Below are 18,284 nucleotides of genomic sequence, written 5' to 3'. Positions count from 1 at the left end.
TATTCTTGCATTAGGTAGGGCACAGTTTATACCTTACCTTTTTCACTCACTCAGCATTCAATGTTCGCTGCACCACGCGAAAATCGGGTAAAATGCAGGCGAAAATTAAAACACTTTGTTTTCTATCTAATGCCACGTTGCCATCCTATTCGCTCACACCTTAATAGTAGAAATTTGTTTAAGGCACTAAACACCTACGCATGTTCCGCGCTTAGCTATTCATTTGGCATTGTTAAGTGGACAAAAACGGACATAGAAAATCTTCAGCGAAAAGTAAGAACGCACCTCACAAAGGCACAAAAACACCATCCAAAAAGTGCAGTAGAAAGAACGACATTACCACGGAATTTAGGAGGAAGAGGACTTATGAATATAAGTGAGCAATTAGACAAACAAATTGCTAATTTAAGATCTTATTTTCAGATACAGGCTGAAACATCTACTCTACATCGCGCTATCTGCGCAGTAGATGACACAACACCGATAAAACTGAGGGAAGCAGAACTGCGCATAAACCACCTTACTAAGCACGAAAAAGTGCGCGCCTGGATGGGTAAACCTCTGCACGGGCGACATGCCAATGAGGTCAGCCAAGATTATGTCGACAATATAGCGTCGAACTACTGGTTGACATCAGGAAAGATGTTCCCTGAAACGGAGGGTTCATTACTGGCCATTCAGGATCAGGTTATACCAACCAGAAATTACCTGAAATATATCATCAAAGACCCTCATGTTCAAAACGACAGATGCCGATATGGATGTCAAGCCCAAGAAACCATCCAACATCTTACAGGGGGCTGCCAGGCATTTGCTGCAACTGAGTACAAGGAACGGCATGACGCAGTGGGAAAAATCCTTCATCAGGAGATAGCTACCAAGCTGGGACTTCTCCAAACCGACCATCTCCCGTATTATCAATACGTCCCTGAGAGTATGTTTGAGGATGGCAACTACAAGCTATACTGGGACCGCACTGTGCTCACAGACCAAACAGTGGCACATAATAGACCAGATCTCGTACTAGTTAATAAATTAACAAAACAAACAACACTAATTGATGTGGCGATACCTAACAACAATAATCTCCGTAGTAAATTTACTGAAAAGATCGCCAAGTACAGAGATCTGGAAATTCAAATACGGAGACAATGGAGAATGCAAAGTACCCAGACGATACCGATTATCATGTCTACTACTGGACTCATTGCGAAGACCCTCCTCGAAAGCATAAAAAAGCTGGGTCTGAATGAACATCTTTATTAGACCATGCAAAAAGCTGTACTACTCGCGACGGCCAGAAGTGTACGAAAATTTTTGGGAGATACACCTGCATTCCAAGTCACCTAGGGCTCGATAACACGGAAAGAGTCCCACCAGAGCTCAATCCTTTTGATACCGTAGGTATCTGGGATGAGTCAATTTTCCCCTTAGAGGGAGTGTGAGCCGTATGGCTAAATCTGGATAATAATGTTTATTTACTTCTCATTATGCTCTCATATAATAACAATGCTATAATATAATAGTAAAGGAAGGGGTCTAACCCCGAATACAAAAAACTAACTAAAAATTTATGGGGATCACTAAATTCCAACACCGACAAGAAGGACTAATGATCCACAGAAACCAAATAAAACAAGTCCAAGTATACTATACTATAGAAAATGTAATCAAGAATTGAACAAGCGATAACCAAAATGAACAATATATTGTGTAATAGTTTGTCGATCGGATTAAAAGTGCTCTCTGTGCTATGGAGTGGATGTACGCACGCTGAAGTAACAGATCACCGATAGATTGGAGGCATTTTAAATGTGAACACACAGAAGAATGCTTAAAATAAGCTGGGTAGGCAGAGTAATCTTCGAAATAATGAGAGAACAAAAATAAGCGCAAAATGGTATCAAAATTAGAAAGTTGCAATATTTGGGATATTTCATGAGAAGTGACCGGTACGAATGGCTGCACGTGGTCATGCATGAAAAAATAAAAGGATGGAGAAACCACGGTATTAGACGCATATTCTGGCTAAACAATTTAGGGATATGGTTTAACTCAGTTTTAAGGAACTGTTAGACAGGCGGCAAGTTGACATGCAGCTTCGTGAGGTGACGCAGTGTGAGTCACGATGACTATCTGTGAAACACAGAAATGATACTAACACCGCAAGTTCCCGCGTAGAATGACGTGACGAAGTTTTCACAGTCCGTGACGCTGCGATGCGCAGTTCTCATTCCGCAGGGCGTCATCTAAGAACAGTAGGCGCAAACTGCATTTGAATTTGCAGGGATCCCCCATGACTTACTTGCATCACCTTACCAAGCAGCAAGCAGCGTGTCAACTTGCGACAGGCTTTAAGAGCAGCAGACTCGAATATTCGAATCACTGTAATGGTCGCCAACCTTCTTAGAGGAGACAGCATTTAAAGAAAAAACTAAGGATTTGTTATTAAGTTCTTTAATATGTTACTTTTCTAAATCATATTTTTATAATCGCCATTTTGATTGGGTAATAGGAAATCTACAACTATCAAATTTACATACATTTCCGAAGTTTCTTTTTTGTGTTTCTTGAAAGTATTTTCCGGATAAAAAATATGTAGTTTCTTTTTTTTTTAAGGAAAATAAGTTAAATATACCTTATATTATCTTACCACTAATTTGTATTCTTCTCGATACGTATGTTTTCTGTTGCAAAATTTCAGCATTATAACACTTTGTTGAAAATCAATCACCTAGTGAGAAAACTACAGTATACTAGAGTACATATTAATTATTATGTTTTTACTTATTACTTGTATCTTATGTACCTAGTTTATTTCAATAACTATACCAGAATTTTAAATATCACAAATTATTTTTAGGAAAACATCAAGATAATCAACACAAGCCGTACTATTCAAGCTATTGGTCTGGAAAATTTTCCTAAATGTCCCTACTTTTCGATAATATTTAAGAAAAACGAAAAAATAGCCCCAGGAATGAGTGTTACCGCTACTATCACCTTCAAGCCTAAAAAATATAAAACCGTTACAGACACAATCCGTTTTAAAAATAATACAGGTAATAACGGATAACTTTAATAATAATTTAAAAAAGATGCAAAATATACATAAATCGTACTCTTTATACAAGCCATTTTTCTACAAGTTTTTTGAAAGGAAAAATATTTAGAAAGCGGTGTCCAGGAAGAAGAAGAACATCCTGGTTAAAGAACTTTAGAACCTGGTTCAACACAACATATGTGGAGCCTTTCCACACTACTGGAGATAAGATAAATATTGCCATGATGATGCCAAAATTCATCACGGATAAGCACATCAAGAAGAAGATATTTATTGTGTAAAATATTCCACATAATGTTCATTCTTCTTATAGTCCCATATACATATTTCCAGTACGGTGGTCTCGGCTATTTTTTTTGCTTCTAGCATGAGCTTTGATATGAAAAAACATTCTAAAGAGATGGTCCTTGGTCTCCTTGGTCCTTTGTTCATTGTCTCTATTAGAGTTTATATGTTTTAATTTAAGAAAGAACTAGAGATTAGACTTTAAATAAAAACTGCTTTCTTTATTCAACAACATCTTCATTCATGTATATTTTATCAAAAACAACCTAATTAAATTTTTTATATAATATATGTCATTTCTGTTTCTATCAAATAAGAATCTAAAGTTTATATGAACAACATTACAAAACATATTCCAATACTCACACCTTTTGTTAAGTTGTTCAGTCCATAAACAAACATTAAAAAATATAACAAATGTCCACTTTATTGCTCTCTGATTGTCTATCTCTTGCTTGTCCAGTGTCCAAAAAGTAGACAGTGGTGGAACGACGAGTATCACCTGTATAATCTGCGTCACTATATCCATACATGTTAACTTCATCGTACTTGTCATAATAAATGCCAGAATTTATTGTGCCTTTTAAGTATCTGATGATTCTTTTGACGGCATTCCACTGTGCTGCATTGTATTGTTTGTATAGCGGCTGACTACTCCCACCGCATGTGCAATGTCAGGGGTTGACACTATGGCTAAAAATATTAATGAACCTGTTAAGCCAGCACTTACATCTTCTGGTGTACTTACAGGATTTGCATTTTGTTGACCAAATCTATCTATTATCTGTTTTGTATAACTTGCTTGACTTAACATTGTACCAGCCTCTAAGTTTCTTGTAATTTCTAGTCTGACAAAATAGTTCCCAACCGTCACGGTCACTTCAAAAGAGTCTTTTAACACGCACAAAACTGTCTCTATTGCTAACTTTTTCTCAGAAGATAACAAACCGTCATCAACTTAAATGAGTAAGATCAATTTAATATTGTCTACATATCCAATATAAATACACTGATCAGTGATCAGCTGATAATTTTTGAAAACCATAGTTAGCCAAGAACAAGTGGAATTTTAGATTCCAACAGAGTGGTGATTGTTTTAAATTATACAACGACGTATCTAACTTGCACACTAGTCCGCGTTCACACTTTAGCCCCTGAGATGGTGACATAAAAATGTCTTCGTCAAAATGTCCATATAAAAATGCAGTTTTTATATCGAACGGCATGTCTAGCTTCTTAACCATAGTCCATGTTTCATTTTTGAGTAGTGCATCAAACTCCTCGTTCATGGCAATTTTCCATTTTTCTTTGTCACTACTTGCCACTGCTTCTTCATATCTCTGTGGTATATCAATTTTAGTAAAATTTACCTCAAAATCATTTAATCTGGTTGGTAAACGTCTATTTCGTTGTGGTCTCAAGTTGATATTGTCATCATGTTGTAAAACTTCTGTTTCATTATTAACGTTTATTTGTTCTTCTTCTTGTCTCTTTTCAAGTTCATTTTCTTGTATTTCACTTTTCTTCTTTGATATGTTATCTATGTGTATGCCAAATTTTATGTCAATCCAAGCGGTTCTTTAAAATTTGGAGCAAGAACCGTGATTCGATGTACTATTAGTTGCTAAGGGCAACCGACACAATAAATCACAGTCGTAAAGAAAAATAAATCGCCACTCGAATCTAAAAATCATTTTTAATAATTAAATGTAATTTTCTTTAAAATAATTTTTATTTTAAGATAATGTAAGTCTTTTTTTAGTCAATGATTGAGAAATAATTTCTTAATTGTTATAAATAAAGTCACTACGATTTAAGAAAACAAAAACAATAATTATCTCTGTTTCAGTTGGTCGTAGAACATTTTTATTTTGTTTTGAATTTTTGTTTTGTCTTCAGCAACAGTAATATGTAAGTTAGAAACTCATAGAATATACAGGGCACGCTTCAGGTCTAAATGTTTATAACAAAATATTCCCCCTTATTTTCAAACCTGAAATAAGAGGTTGAACAATGTTTTATGCATTTATTTATGTCAGGCTATGAAAATATAAGTCTTTAGAAGGAAAGTGGATCTAGGAATGACTCTCTACGATTTTTTTTCAAAAAGTTATAGCCTTCAACATTTGACTTCTCGAGATAAACAATTTGTAATATCTATATTTTTTTTATATTTGGAATTGGAACGTCTTCATTTTAAAGGCATAAATAATAAAAGAAAGTTATTTTTACAATAAATAATGCAATTGCAAAAACGGCCATTTTGGACTTATCGCAGGCTGTTTGGCAATAACTAATTAACGAAAATAAATTTGTCGTAGCTCAAATTGTAGGTTTTTTCATTTACTATAACTTTCTATTTAAAAGTTTTTCTCTAAAATGAATATTCTAAGCTGCAAAATGAAAAATCTTTAAAAATTGCAAATTTAATAAATCAAAAACGTCATAAATAAAAAACCTCCTAAAATTTTTGGTTACATTTTAGTAGAAGTTATTCCTGGCATCGTCCTTTACAACACCTGATAGGTTTCAAAAATTCCTGAATTATATCTTGAATTCACCCACAGCTTGGACTATCCAGAAACAATCAGTATTTCAACAAACAGTTTTAGACTGATTTTTTTTAATTCAGATAAATGTCAGTTATGATCGTTTGCGTACTTGTTTGGATAGTCAACATTTTTTCCAGACATCGTCGCTGAAATGAAAAGACAAATATTCATCAGGTGATTTTCTTGATAGAAAATGAAATTTTCATTTTCTACATAGTTTCTCAAGCCTAATACATTCTTCCTCTGATGGTGAATTATCTTAGGTTGTCCGACTCGAATTGAATAAACGAAATCTCATGATGGATATAATCATGATTTTTTTAATTGTATGCCCAATACCTATTAATGATTTCATAACTGATAACATTGTAAATAAGTTTTGCTACTAAACACTCAATATTAGTTTATAGTTCAGAGAAATAAGGGAAAAAATATCCTGTTCGTGACACAACCCCCTCCAGGCCGAAACCAAATTTTTTGAGTAGTATGGACATCTATATTAATGATCTATTTGTTTCCTGCAGCCGATTTTGATGATATACACAGTTATAAACAAATGAAGATCAAACAACGGTAAATTTTCGCTTTTTTCGTCTATAACCAAAAAGGTTAAGTATTTTAAACAAATTTGAGAACGAAAAACTCATAAATCGTATAAAAAACTTCTATATGGCGTTCGCTGAATACTTCTATCCTTATTGGTTGCTTAGAAAATTGCAAAATAAATCATAAATTTTGAGTTTCTATAAATATTCATAACTTATGTAAAAATTAACTTAGAACGTTCTTATTACACGGAATGCTGAGACTTTTGGTACTTAAATCATATCCTAAATTTCAAAGCAATTGGTCAAATAGTTTAAAAGGTATTTAATTTGTTTAGCTCAAATTAATTTTATTTGCAACGCTATAAGTCAGAAAACGATGAAGTTACACTAATACTTTGCAGTGCCGGATTTAGGATATTTGCGGCCCTAGGCCAAATTACCCCGAGCGGCCCCAGATAACTTCACGATTATGTAATTAAAGCATAAAGACTTAATAATAATAATAATATTTAAAACGTTTATTTTAATTTTACTTTTTTAAATTCGTAATACAAAGTATAACATAAATGAATAGAAATGCCTCTAATGTTCTATTTGAATACGGACATAAATGGGTTGAAATTTATTTACTAATTAAATAATCTTGGTTTGAAAATTTGGCTAAAACCCCAAAACAGCTCTAACAATTTCTATATTTATAGAAATTTCGAAAAAGAAAATTATAGAAAGAATTCTATATTTATAGAAGCCTTTGAGATGTTGGTTTTTTGAAGGATGCGAAAGATCTCTTGGACAGATTACGCTGATTACGTGACCAAAAACGAGGTGCTGAGAAGAATGGAGACTGAGAGAGAATTTTTAAATATTGTAAAAACAGAAAATCGAGTTATCTAGGAAATGATTTACATAGGAGAAAGATACAACTTCTTACGGCTCATAATGGAAGGGAAAGTGGAAGGAAGAAGTGGTTCAGGAAGAAGAAAATGCTCCTGGCTGAAGAACGTGAGAGACTGGACAGGCATGGACACACATTCGATACTAAGAACCGCTCAAGATAGAGAACAATTTTCTGTAGTTATAGCCAACTTTCAGTAATAGAGAAGGCACCTTAAGAAGAAGATAGAAAATATATAATTCAAAATGCTAGCAAACAGCAGTTATTTGTAAAATTATTAATATTACTAAAATGATTATATTATAAATAATTATTATTGTAGTTAATTGTTAAAATTAAATACCATTTGTTTCATTCGGAGGGAAAAGTAGAGATGACAACAAAAAACTAAAAAAAGCCGAGTTGAAAAGACATTATAAGTAAAAGAACAAGCAAAATAATATGAACTGTCTTTTCGTCAAGATATAAGAAATTTGACCTGACGCTGGTGGGATGTCCCTACCGATTTAGTATCATAATAAATAGTTGACGTTACTAATCCCTTAATTGTCTTTGCGACGGGTGGCAATAGTTTTGGAACAGCTACTAGGGCCGTACTTTATATTATTTACAGAACTGACTCGTTACCTATCAATGCAAATAAATTATTAAAATTAAAATTTCTAGACAATGTATTAAAAATTTTGTTTACTGTAGACGAATTCGTTTAGTCATCTGAAATTAACTTGCTTGGAATCAATTACAAACGATCACAAACAATTTTTATGTCCAATGCGCTCATTACGTGAATTTTATAGAGTTAGATTATAATGTGCTTTATATCGTTTTCGCTTTAAACAAAATGGACTTCCGATAATGCAGCTTTCTATCTTTAAATAAAAAAATTAAAGGATCATTAGAAAGAGCATTAGTTAAAGATAAGATATACCTCTAATTATTATTCTATTGGGACCGTGCAAGTTCGGCAAAGCGACCTCTATTTCTACGCTCTGTACTTTTATTCGCACTTTTAATTATATTGGCCAATTATATTAGTCCTGGTTTCTGGATAATTGTCAAGGCCATAGTCCAAAAAAATAATAAGAAGAAAAAATAAGATGCAGGTTATGTTATGCAAATGTAAACAATTGTATGTAGTAAATAAAATTAGTTATTAAAATGCAGTACTGCAAGCAAAATACAATTAATTAAATTTACCTTTATATAATAATTGCATATCATATCAATATTGTGGAGCAATATATAATTTTTTTGCTTCAATGACAGAAGGTATGAAATATACGTCAATTTGACAATTTCAATTGACAATATGAATTATTTAAGATAGTTGCAATATTTCTCCGCGACTCGCGCACGGTCGTTTCTCGTTTCCCTTCCAAGTACTTGCACACCGCGAATAGGTTTACACATAATTCTCGTGCTTATAGGTATTTAGGTAAAATTAAATATCATTTATTTATCCAGAAAACATACATTATGGAACATTATAAAAGGGGGGCAAACATATTTAAGTTTGACATTTGCACATTCAGGCAGTTATTTTCTTGCATTTAGACAGAAGGTTTGATCGCGAGTATTCAAGTAAAATGTCTGAAGTTGGTGAAGCTAGTGCTAAGTGTAAAACACGTGTACATTTATCTGATGATGCCAAAGAAATTATTAGGAATGTTTATCAAACTGTGAAAGAAGATAATCCAAATCCTGAAGACGGTAAATTCCTCATCAAGACAACATCTCGACTGACAAGGATGCCATATACAACAGTGTGGAAAATTGTTACGAATAGAATTCAACCTTGCAAAAAAGCGGAATGACTTTTCTACATATAAAGCAGTAAATGAAAAAGATTCTGAGGTAATTAGAAGAGCAATTTACAATTTCTATTCAAAGAACCTAGTTCCAATGCTTAGTATGATCTACGATCAACTTGTTAAAGACTATTCCATTACGTATTCGCCTTCAACTTTATCAAGATTTTTGAATCACATTGGTTTTCGATACAAGAAAATTAATAAGCGATCATCAATAATGGATTCTCCTCGTCTAATTAAATGGAGAAATGAATACTTGGATGCTATATCTAAATTTAGAGATGAAGGAAGACCGATATTTTATCTAGATGAAACATGGTTCGATACTCACGATACTGTGGTATTATAATATCACCCTGTACAAAAGATGTTTAAAACTCATATGCTATTCTTGAATTTTTATTGAATTTTGAATCTTTATTGAATTTATTTGAAAAATCTCTATCCGATTTCGATTTTTAGTACGGTTATTTTTGAATATTTTATGGAATATCGAATTTTTTCCAAAAATTTCTATCGAAGTTTGAGATATAAACTTATTTTGAATATTTTTATCTAACTTTTGCATAGGCTGTTTTTGAATTTTGAATTGAATTAGTATCGAATATGTATACTATTATTGAATTTTTATTAGCCATTTTGTTTTTATTATTGATATTTATTGATTCTATAGATACATTTTCATCGATTTTGTGTTAAATTTTGTATGAGATGAACCTGAATTAATATTTTTTTGAGTGATAAATGATATTTTTTTAATGAATAATGATTAGTGATGACATACGTTGATATAAGAGCTTTAAGACAAACATTGCTATAAGCAAGAGATATATTTTTAACGAACCGACCTGAAGAGTCGAGATAAAGAATCTGGAGGACTATATAGATAAGAAGAAGAACTAACAATATTATAAGCTAAATATTATGAGGCAACTAGAGACAATAAGAAACCCACTGCTCTTGTCAAATTAGGAAGGTACTAATGATTTATAGAAGCTTGAACGCTTATTAGAGACCCACTCTGTGTTTTGAAGGGTACCTATTTTATTCATGATTATTCGTGAATAAACAACGGCCTCAAAGCAAGGGATTGAGGTTGTGATATTTTTAGAAGAATTTGAACCGTATAAAATACCTATTTCGTGTTTTGAGTTAACTATACCACCTTAATGGTGCGTACAGATCAGGGCGAAAATTCGGGTTAATATTGGCGGAGAACTAAGACATCCGAGTGAAACCTCTTTTATTAAGGTAAAACGAAGGTATCGGAGCTAGTATATGAAGTGATGATTATGATGTTATATGAAATGATATATGAGATAAATGATATATGATTGTTATATGAAAGATGTATATGAAGATGAATTATGTACACTGTAGAAGTGTTATTATGTGGAGAAAATGAAGAAATATAGTTGTAGTACCAGACAAGAAGAAGAAGAGAAAAAAAGATAATTTTTTTATTAAAATATGTGGGAAAAATGAAAGAAGACACATAAAAATTGCAAGAAAAGAAGCAAAATTAAGAATAATATCAAATAAGTAGCTAATCATTGAATTTTGTCTAAGAATTAAAGTTGTAATTTTTTTTCTCTAAAGTAACGTAAATCATAAATAACTTATTTTTAAATGTATATAATGAATTCAGGTTAAATTTTCGCGGAAAATGGAAGTATTTGAATTAAGGATAGACAATATCTTACAATAGTGTTAGTAGATAGTAAGCAAATGGACACAAAAAGTGAAATTTTTAGACATACAGCAACAGAGATTAAATCTTTATTATAGCTACAAAAGAGTTATTAGAAGTTTAGAGAAATATTAGAAATGTTTAGAGAGATTACATTTTTATTATAGGTACATTATTTTAAAGTTAGTAAGACATATATAAATAAATCAAAATAAGACTGAAATAGGAATTATTAATAGAGTAAAGGATACATTTTTTTACTTATTCGAGTAATATTAGCTTAGCTTAGGACTTTTAGGTAGATACGAGATTTTTAGTTAGGTATTCCCCCGCTTATATGAGATGCCTATAGGCACTAAAAGACTATTTAAAAGTAAGGATCAATTTCATTCACTGTGGACACTGTTTTGATGAAGTGAATTAGTGAACGAAAAAAAAAAGGACGAAAAGACACGACGTGAAAGTACGTGAACTAGTAATAGGTTATAAAATACCAGTTTTAGTATAGGGAAAATATGAACTTTTGTGTAAAATAGGAAAAAGAATATACATGTTTAGGGAAAAATTGATTGATCTGAAATGTACCATGTTACAGTTAGTTAGCATAGTTAGGAAATTTAATTTTTCAAAATAGTATTAGGTAACCATAAACATTTTTGTAAAAGGGAAAGAGGAGCATCACATTTTAAAAATATGTAATTTTAACAAAACGGGGAGGTGTGGTATTATAATATCACCCTGTACAAAAGATGTTTAAAACTCATTCAAAGTCATTAATCCATGTAGTATCTGTTCTTGGATTCAATAACCGCAAGTAACATTGAATTGTCATGTTTTGTTATTATTTAAATGTGTATATAAACATTAACTCGGTCGAGAAAGAGGATTATGATTATTTTTTTTTTATTTATTTATTCACGGGCAAGCCCTATTCCGATATAAATTTTACAGTGTTCTAAATTATATAACAATTATACAATTATATAACATTAATGTTAACCAAATTATATAACATAAACTATCGTAATATAACATATAACCAAGTGGTTTGAGAAAAAATAACTCGTATGAGTAATACAGTTACAAAAAAGAAAAAAAAAAGAATAAGATAACATTAGGTCAGTACAATTACAAACAAAAGATATCACCTAAATCAATTCGGAAATGTTGTAAGGTATAACGGTTTTAAGTTATCTAATACATACAGGTCATGTAACACTAATCACAATACAAAAGCTCTGGCCGAAAATATTAAAAAGTTAAAAAGTTAGGGAAGAAATTAGGTTTTTAAAGCGGGAAACTGATATATTAAAAATTTCGAGGTTATTTAATGAGTTAGCTAATCGAAGAGTTCTAGGAATAAATGTGTTGTAGGAATAATTGAATCTATGAAAAGAGACATAAAAGGTTTGCACCTGCCTAGTCGAACGACTGGGGACAAATAGAGATATTTTGGAGAGAAGTTCGGGGCAGTTACACAGCCCGTTGATAATTTTAAATAAAATAATTAAGTCTCTTTGTTTTCTGCGTAGCTCAAGAGGAGGTAAGTTCAGTATGCGCTCTAATACAGAATAGTCATAGTATACATGCAACTTACTGGCAGTATATCTCAGAAAATTGTGTTGGACAGCCTCAATCTTCAGTTTATGAGTAAAGTAATAGGGGGACCAAATTGTGGAACAGTAATCGAAATGAGATCTAACCAGGGAGAAATAAAGAGATTTAATAGCTGAGATGTTTGTAAAGTCTCTAGTGGTTCTTTTTATAAAGCCAAGCATCTTCATAGACTTCTGTATTGTACTGTAAATGTGTGATTTATAGCTAAGGGCGGAGTCAAGGATCACACCTAGATCCCTAGTTTCAGAGGCAGAATGTAAGGTCAGATTATTTATACTATATTCGAAGATGATTGGATGATGAGTTCGGTGGAAACGAAGAATATGGCATTTGGATGCATTCAAACACATACCATTTTGCATACACCAGTTAGATAGGCGATCAATATCACCTTGTAGACTAAGTGAATCAGCCTCAGATGTGATTATTTTAAAACATTTTAAATCATCAGCGAATAACAAAGTTTCACTTACTTGGAAACAGGGTATTAGATCATTGATAAATATATTAAACAACAGAGGTCCCAAGTGTGATCCCTGTGGTACACCTGAGTTAACAGAGATGGTATGAGAATAGTGATGATTAACCCTGACAATTTGCGATCTTTGCGTAAGATAGCTCTTGAGCCACTTCAATATAAGGCCATCAACTCCGTATAAATAAAGTTTATGAATCAAGAGCTCATGATTAACTTTGTCGAAAGCTTTGGAAAAGTCAGTATACACAGAGTCAACTTGTAAACCCCTCTCAAGAGCATCTGTCAAAAAATCAACATATGTTATGAGACCCAATTCTGCTGATTTTTTGGATGTAAATCCAAATTGTTGGGCCCCTATAATTGGCGAGAAGTCATAACTTAAATAATCGGAAATAATGCTCTCAAAAACTTTAGGAATAGCACTAAGGATACAAATGGGACGATAGTTACCTATATCCGATTTTCGACCTGATTTATATATTGGAGTGACATAAGAGTTTTTCCAGTAGTCTGGAAATTCCCCTGTTGATAAAGACTTATTAAATATATAAAAAAGTGGGCGCGATAGAATGAAGCTGAATGTTTTAAGGAAAGTGGGGGGAATTCCATCAGGACCAGGACCTTTGTTGGTATTGAGTTCAGACAGTTTTTCGTAGATTTTTGAAATTTCAATGTGATAATTAGACACATTAACCAAAGGTGAAATCTGGGTTACATGCGGATGTAAGGATTGGTTAGTATAGACGGAAGAGAATTGGTTAGCAAAAAGATTAGCAATATCAGTTCCATTGAAGGCAGTACGATCTCCAAGAGTCATTGTATTAGGTATAGCGTTATTTTCCCTTTTACTACTTACAAATTTCCAAAAGGATTTAACGTTATTAATAATAGAATGTTCGGTACGTTGAATGTAATCAGCATAACACTGTCTTGATAAAAATTTACATCTAGTTCTTAAGTTACTAAATGCTGCATAACTTTCTGGACACCTTGTGCTCTTATATATCTTGTGCACTGATTTCTTCTCGTGAAGCAACTTCTTCAGCTCAGAGGAGTACCAGCATGGATATTTCTTATCACAGATTTTTTTTAGCGGAACAAAACAATCAATGATGGAATAAAAAATGTCGTAAAATACAGAAACCATGTCAGAGAGTACTTTTCCTTGAAGTGCACCATCCCAATTAATTGCTTGGAGGGATGAACGAATTGCTGCATAGTCAGCATGAACAAAGTCATAATAATACTCTTCACCAGATAAATGATCATTTGTGATTTTGAGTGGCAAACTGCATTCAAGCGGAGGATGATGTGTGTCCACTGGAATTAAAGTGTCGATAGCCTTCAATACATCAATACCCAATGGAGATAAAATGAGATCAAGCGTAACTCCTCTATCGTTGGTTATTTCGTTGGTCTGGAAGAGATTGAAAAAAGCACAGATATTGGATATAGTTTCAATAGAATCAGCTTCAGATTGTGTAGCTGTAGGCTGAGGAGAAGCAACGGAACAATAATCGTCGACATCCCAAACTGCAGATGGACGATTAAAATCACCCAATAGAAAAAGGTTTGCTCTATCATATTGCTCGCTTATAGTGATAAGCTGTTCAAAGTACGATTGGTATAAAGTAGCTATAGATTTAGGTGGAAAATATACTGTACCGATTATAGATTTGTTATTAAAGAGAACAAACAACTGTTCAATCGAAGGATCAGACTGAATTTGATAAGAAGGAATTGAGTTCTTAATGGCAATCAACACTCCCCCACCTCTACTGAAGACACTGGAGTCCTTAGAGCGGTCAGTTCTGTTGTATTATCGATGTAGTTGGAAGATATTCACGTATAGGATAGGTCAAGTTAATATTGTAAACAACTTATGTAGTGAATCATCGGCTTCGAATTAAATATAATGTTATCGGAAAACCTGAGTTTTAATTAATTGGGACCAGAAGGCATAACATCACACTATTTAATACAATACTGCTCAAAAAGGTTGGACAGACGATTCTATTAAATGTGCACCCAATTATCCAATTAATAGAGGTCAGCGAATAATTATTCTGAACATTGGATCCAAAAATGGCTGGCTTGGAGGGGAAAGTTTTTTACTATCGGCAAAAAACATTAAAGATTCAAAGCTGGACTACCATGAAAATATGACGAGTAGCTTGTTTAAGGAATGGTTTGAAAAGAAGGTGTTGCCAAATTTGCCTCCAAAAAGTGTAATTGTAATGGATAACGCAACGTATCACAGCGAACAAATTAGAAAAATCCCCGGTGTAGGTTCGACAAAAAAACAGATATCTGATTTTTTGTATGACAATGATTTGTACTTTGAAGAAACATATACAAAAAAAGAAATGTTGGAAGTTCTTCACACAAAAGTGTTTGAGAAACAATTTGTTATAGACGAATTAGCCAAACGTGATGGTCATAATGTATTACGATTACCTCCTTACTACTGTGTCTTCAACCCCATTGAATTAATCTGGAGCCAACTTAAGGAAAGTTTACGGCGAAACAACTGCTGTCCCAAATTTAGTAGCGAATCGGTGTCACATGTTGTAGAAGAAATAAAAAAGATTTCCCCAACACTGTGGCAAAATTGTGTCTCACATGTTATAAAACCGGAAGATCATTACAGAACATTAACCTCGCATATTAAACCAATAATTATAACATTAGATAACGATTCTAGTGAAGATGACAGCGATAGTGACATACAGTTGTAATTTGTATTTATTTTTTTCCGTCTAAACTTAAAATTTTATTTTTCTATGTTATTTTTTATTATGTTATCTTTTTAATTCTGATTTTTGCTACCACTCTTTTAATCTTTTATTGTTATTATCATTAATTTCCTTAATTTCTTTAATTTGTTCATTTCTCTTATTTCATTGTTACATAATAATATACCTATAACTACATAGATATAAATACGTAATAAATATAATGATATGATGTTTAAATTTATATTTATTATTCCAACCCCATTAAAATATTATATCTACTTGAAGACTTGATTTTTTTTTGTTAAGGGGATGGGTACGAACTTTTCGGCTTTAAGCCGTTACGTTATTACCGAGGGCCGAAAGTCCCTGAAAACTTCTATAATGTTTATTTTAATTAGTTACAGGGGTGAAAAACTAAGAGAAAATTTAGTGTGATTTTTAATTTCAAATATCTCATTCAAAAGAAACTTTTAATTCATTCCAAGGGACTTTCGGCCCTCGTTAATAAAATAATTTTTCATTCTGCGTTTAAATTTTTTCAAAAATACTTACATGTTAGTTTTCTCAGGATTCGAAAAAAATGATTACATTTAAAACACATTGAAAATTTTGACAGGCGTCAAAATTTTGCATTTGTTCCTTTCCCCTTAATTTTAGCGAATCCGCTCCTGGAGGGTTTGTTGTTTGTTATTATGATACTAAATCGGTAGGGACATCCCACCAGCGCCAGGCCAAATTTCTTATATCTTGACGCAAAGAAACTAGTAATAGGCTACGGTACTGAAAAATAAAAATATTAATGCCTGGTTGCACCAACAAATCTTAAGCTCCAGCTTAACCCAGCTCAGCTTATAGATAGGGCCGATTTAAGTGTCACATACGTTGCACCATAATTTTTAATTCTTATCAATGCAATCCACATGACAATCCATAGGGCTTTTCATCGATTGTCATTTGTTTCGAGCTTCTGTCATGTGTCACATAATATTAATATATCTACGTCATACGTCTTTGGTTTGTATTATTGTATATACCAATAACTATGTCGTAGATATATTAATATTATGTGACACATGACAGAAGCTCGAAACAAATGACTGTGAATGAAAAGCCCTATTGCGACAAGCTGAAAATTGATCTAAGACTCAATGGTGCAACGCATATTATGTTTCGTTAATGCATGCCTTAAGCTTAAGATCTGTTGGTGCAACCAGGCATAAGAATACAACAAATAAACTTCTAGATCGTTCAGTTCATTATTAATTATTCTCTTATAATAAATACCATATTATATAAACTCTAAAAACTCACTTTTCTAGCTTTTTTGGCTGCAAAATCTTTGATCAAATTTTTAAAGTCTAAGGCTTGAAAAATCTCAGCATTTGAAACAAGACTGGCCGAACTAGTCAATCTAGAATCTTCGTCAGAAGTCGAGTTACTCAAGTAGTTTTTGATTATTTTCAACGCGCTTAATGATCTTTCTCCAGATGCATTAGATGTCATCATGCATAGTAGAATGCGCAAAGCCATGTCCATATTCGGAAAAAATGTTGTTAACTGTTTTTCATGAATGATTTTCAGATACTCCAAAAGTGTATTTCTCGGAGGCTTGGTAATCTTGTTGTCATGAGGTTCTCTTTCTTCATCAAATATACCTTCAACAAAGCCTTTGAACTGTACACACTCCTCTCCAAAGTCGCCATCTATGTCGATTCGATACTTTTTAGTCAAAATAGAAAAGTTTACCCCGATTTCTTCATTGGAAATTGATGATGTTGTTTTAAATTCATATTCTTCATTAAGACTGACATAAACTTCGGACCTTTAATTCAATTCTGAATAAAGCGTGTCAATTACAACATTGAATCTTTAAGTTTTCTTTGCCATTAAAGTGGGGTTCAGTGAATTTATCTTCTTTGTCTTAGCCAGGGAGAGCTTTTCTTTTCGGGCGTCTTTTTATTTCAAGAATTTTAGACATCATTTTTAGACAACTCTTTTCCTATTTTTTCATAGGAATCAAAGTTGTCTTTCAGACTCAATGCATACTCCTTTAGAGATTTGTATGTTGCAAGTCACCTTCAAGTCTGTAGCAGTTAATGTTTTGCTACTCTTGTCAAAACGTTGTAAAATACCGTACCACGTGTTTAGTGGAATAGCCATTCTCTTATTTGAAAAATTGTTTACTGATTTGAATTCAATTAGTAAAATTTGTTTACCAAAAAAGCTTTTTTTTACAAAACGCTGCGGCCCCGTTTTGCTTGCGGCCCTAGGCCGCGGCCTAGTCGGCCTAGTGGTAAATCCGGCACTGATACTTTGGATAGTTTATGAAAGACGAAAATTTATACTATTTAATTAAAAAAAATGACAAAAAATAATTCTAAATACTGCAAAATTATTTTGCAAAATCATGTGAATTAAAAAAGGGGGGCTAACTTCGTCCCTAATTGTCCTAGGACAATTGTTTTTCTTTCTAAATGTGTATAAAAATTCCGTCTTTCCAAATATGAAAAAATAATTTTTCTACGGGTAACGGTTAAAAAGTTATTCTAATTGTTTATAAGTAAGCAAAAAATCGACGTGTTTTTGCAAAATAATTTTACACCGTT

The 18,284-nt window shown here is 32.6% G+C and overlaps 1 protein-coding gene across 2 annotated transcripts in view; it reads left to right on the top strand.

Annotated features, from left to right (window-relative positions):
* The window catches only part of LOC114329172 (uncharacterized), a 245,730-nt gene that overhangs the window by 19,227 nt on the left and 208,219 nt on the right, over positions 1–18,284 (top strand). For both annotated transcript variants that reach the window (XM_050642944.1, XM_050642943.1), the window contains exon 5: positions 2,864–3,062. In XM_050642944.1, the coding sequence (XP_050498901.1) occupies positions 2,864–3,062 (199 nt within the window). The remainder of the gene's footprint in view (positions 1–2,863; positions 3,063–18,284) is intronic.

This window comes from Diabrotica virgifera, chromosome 2, assembly GCF_917563875.1.
Source record: "Diabrotica virgifera virgifera chromosome 2, PGI_DIABVI_V3a".
Classification (NCBI taxonomy): Eukaryota; Metazoa; Arthropoda; class Insecta; order Coleoptera; family Chrysomelidae; genus Diabrotica; species Diabrotica virgifera.
The sequence above is the reverse complement of the archived record's forward strand: the minus strand, read 5'-3'. Positions and strand labels throughout refer to the sequence as shown.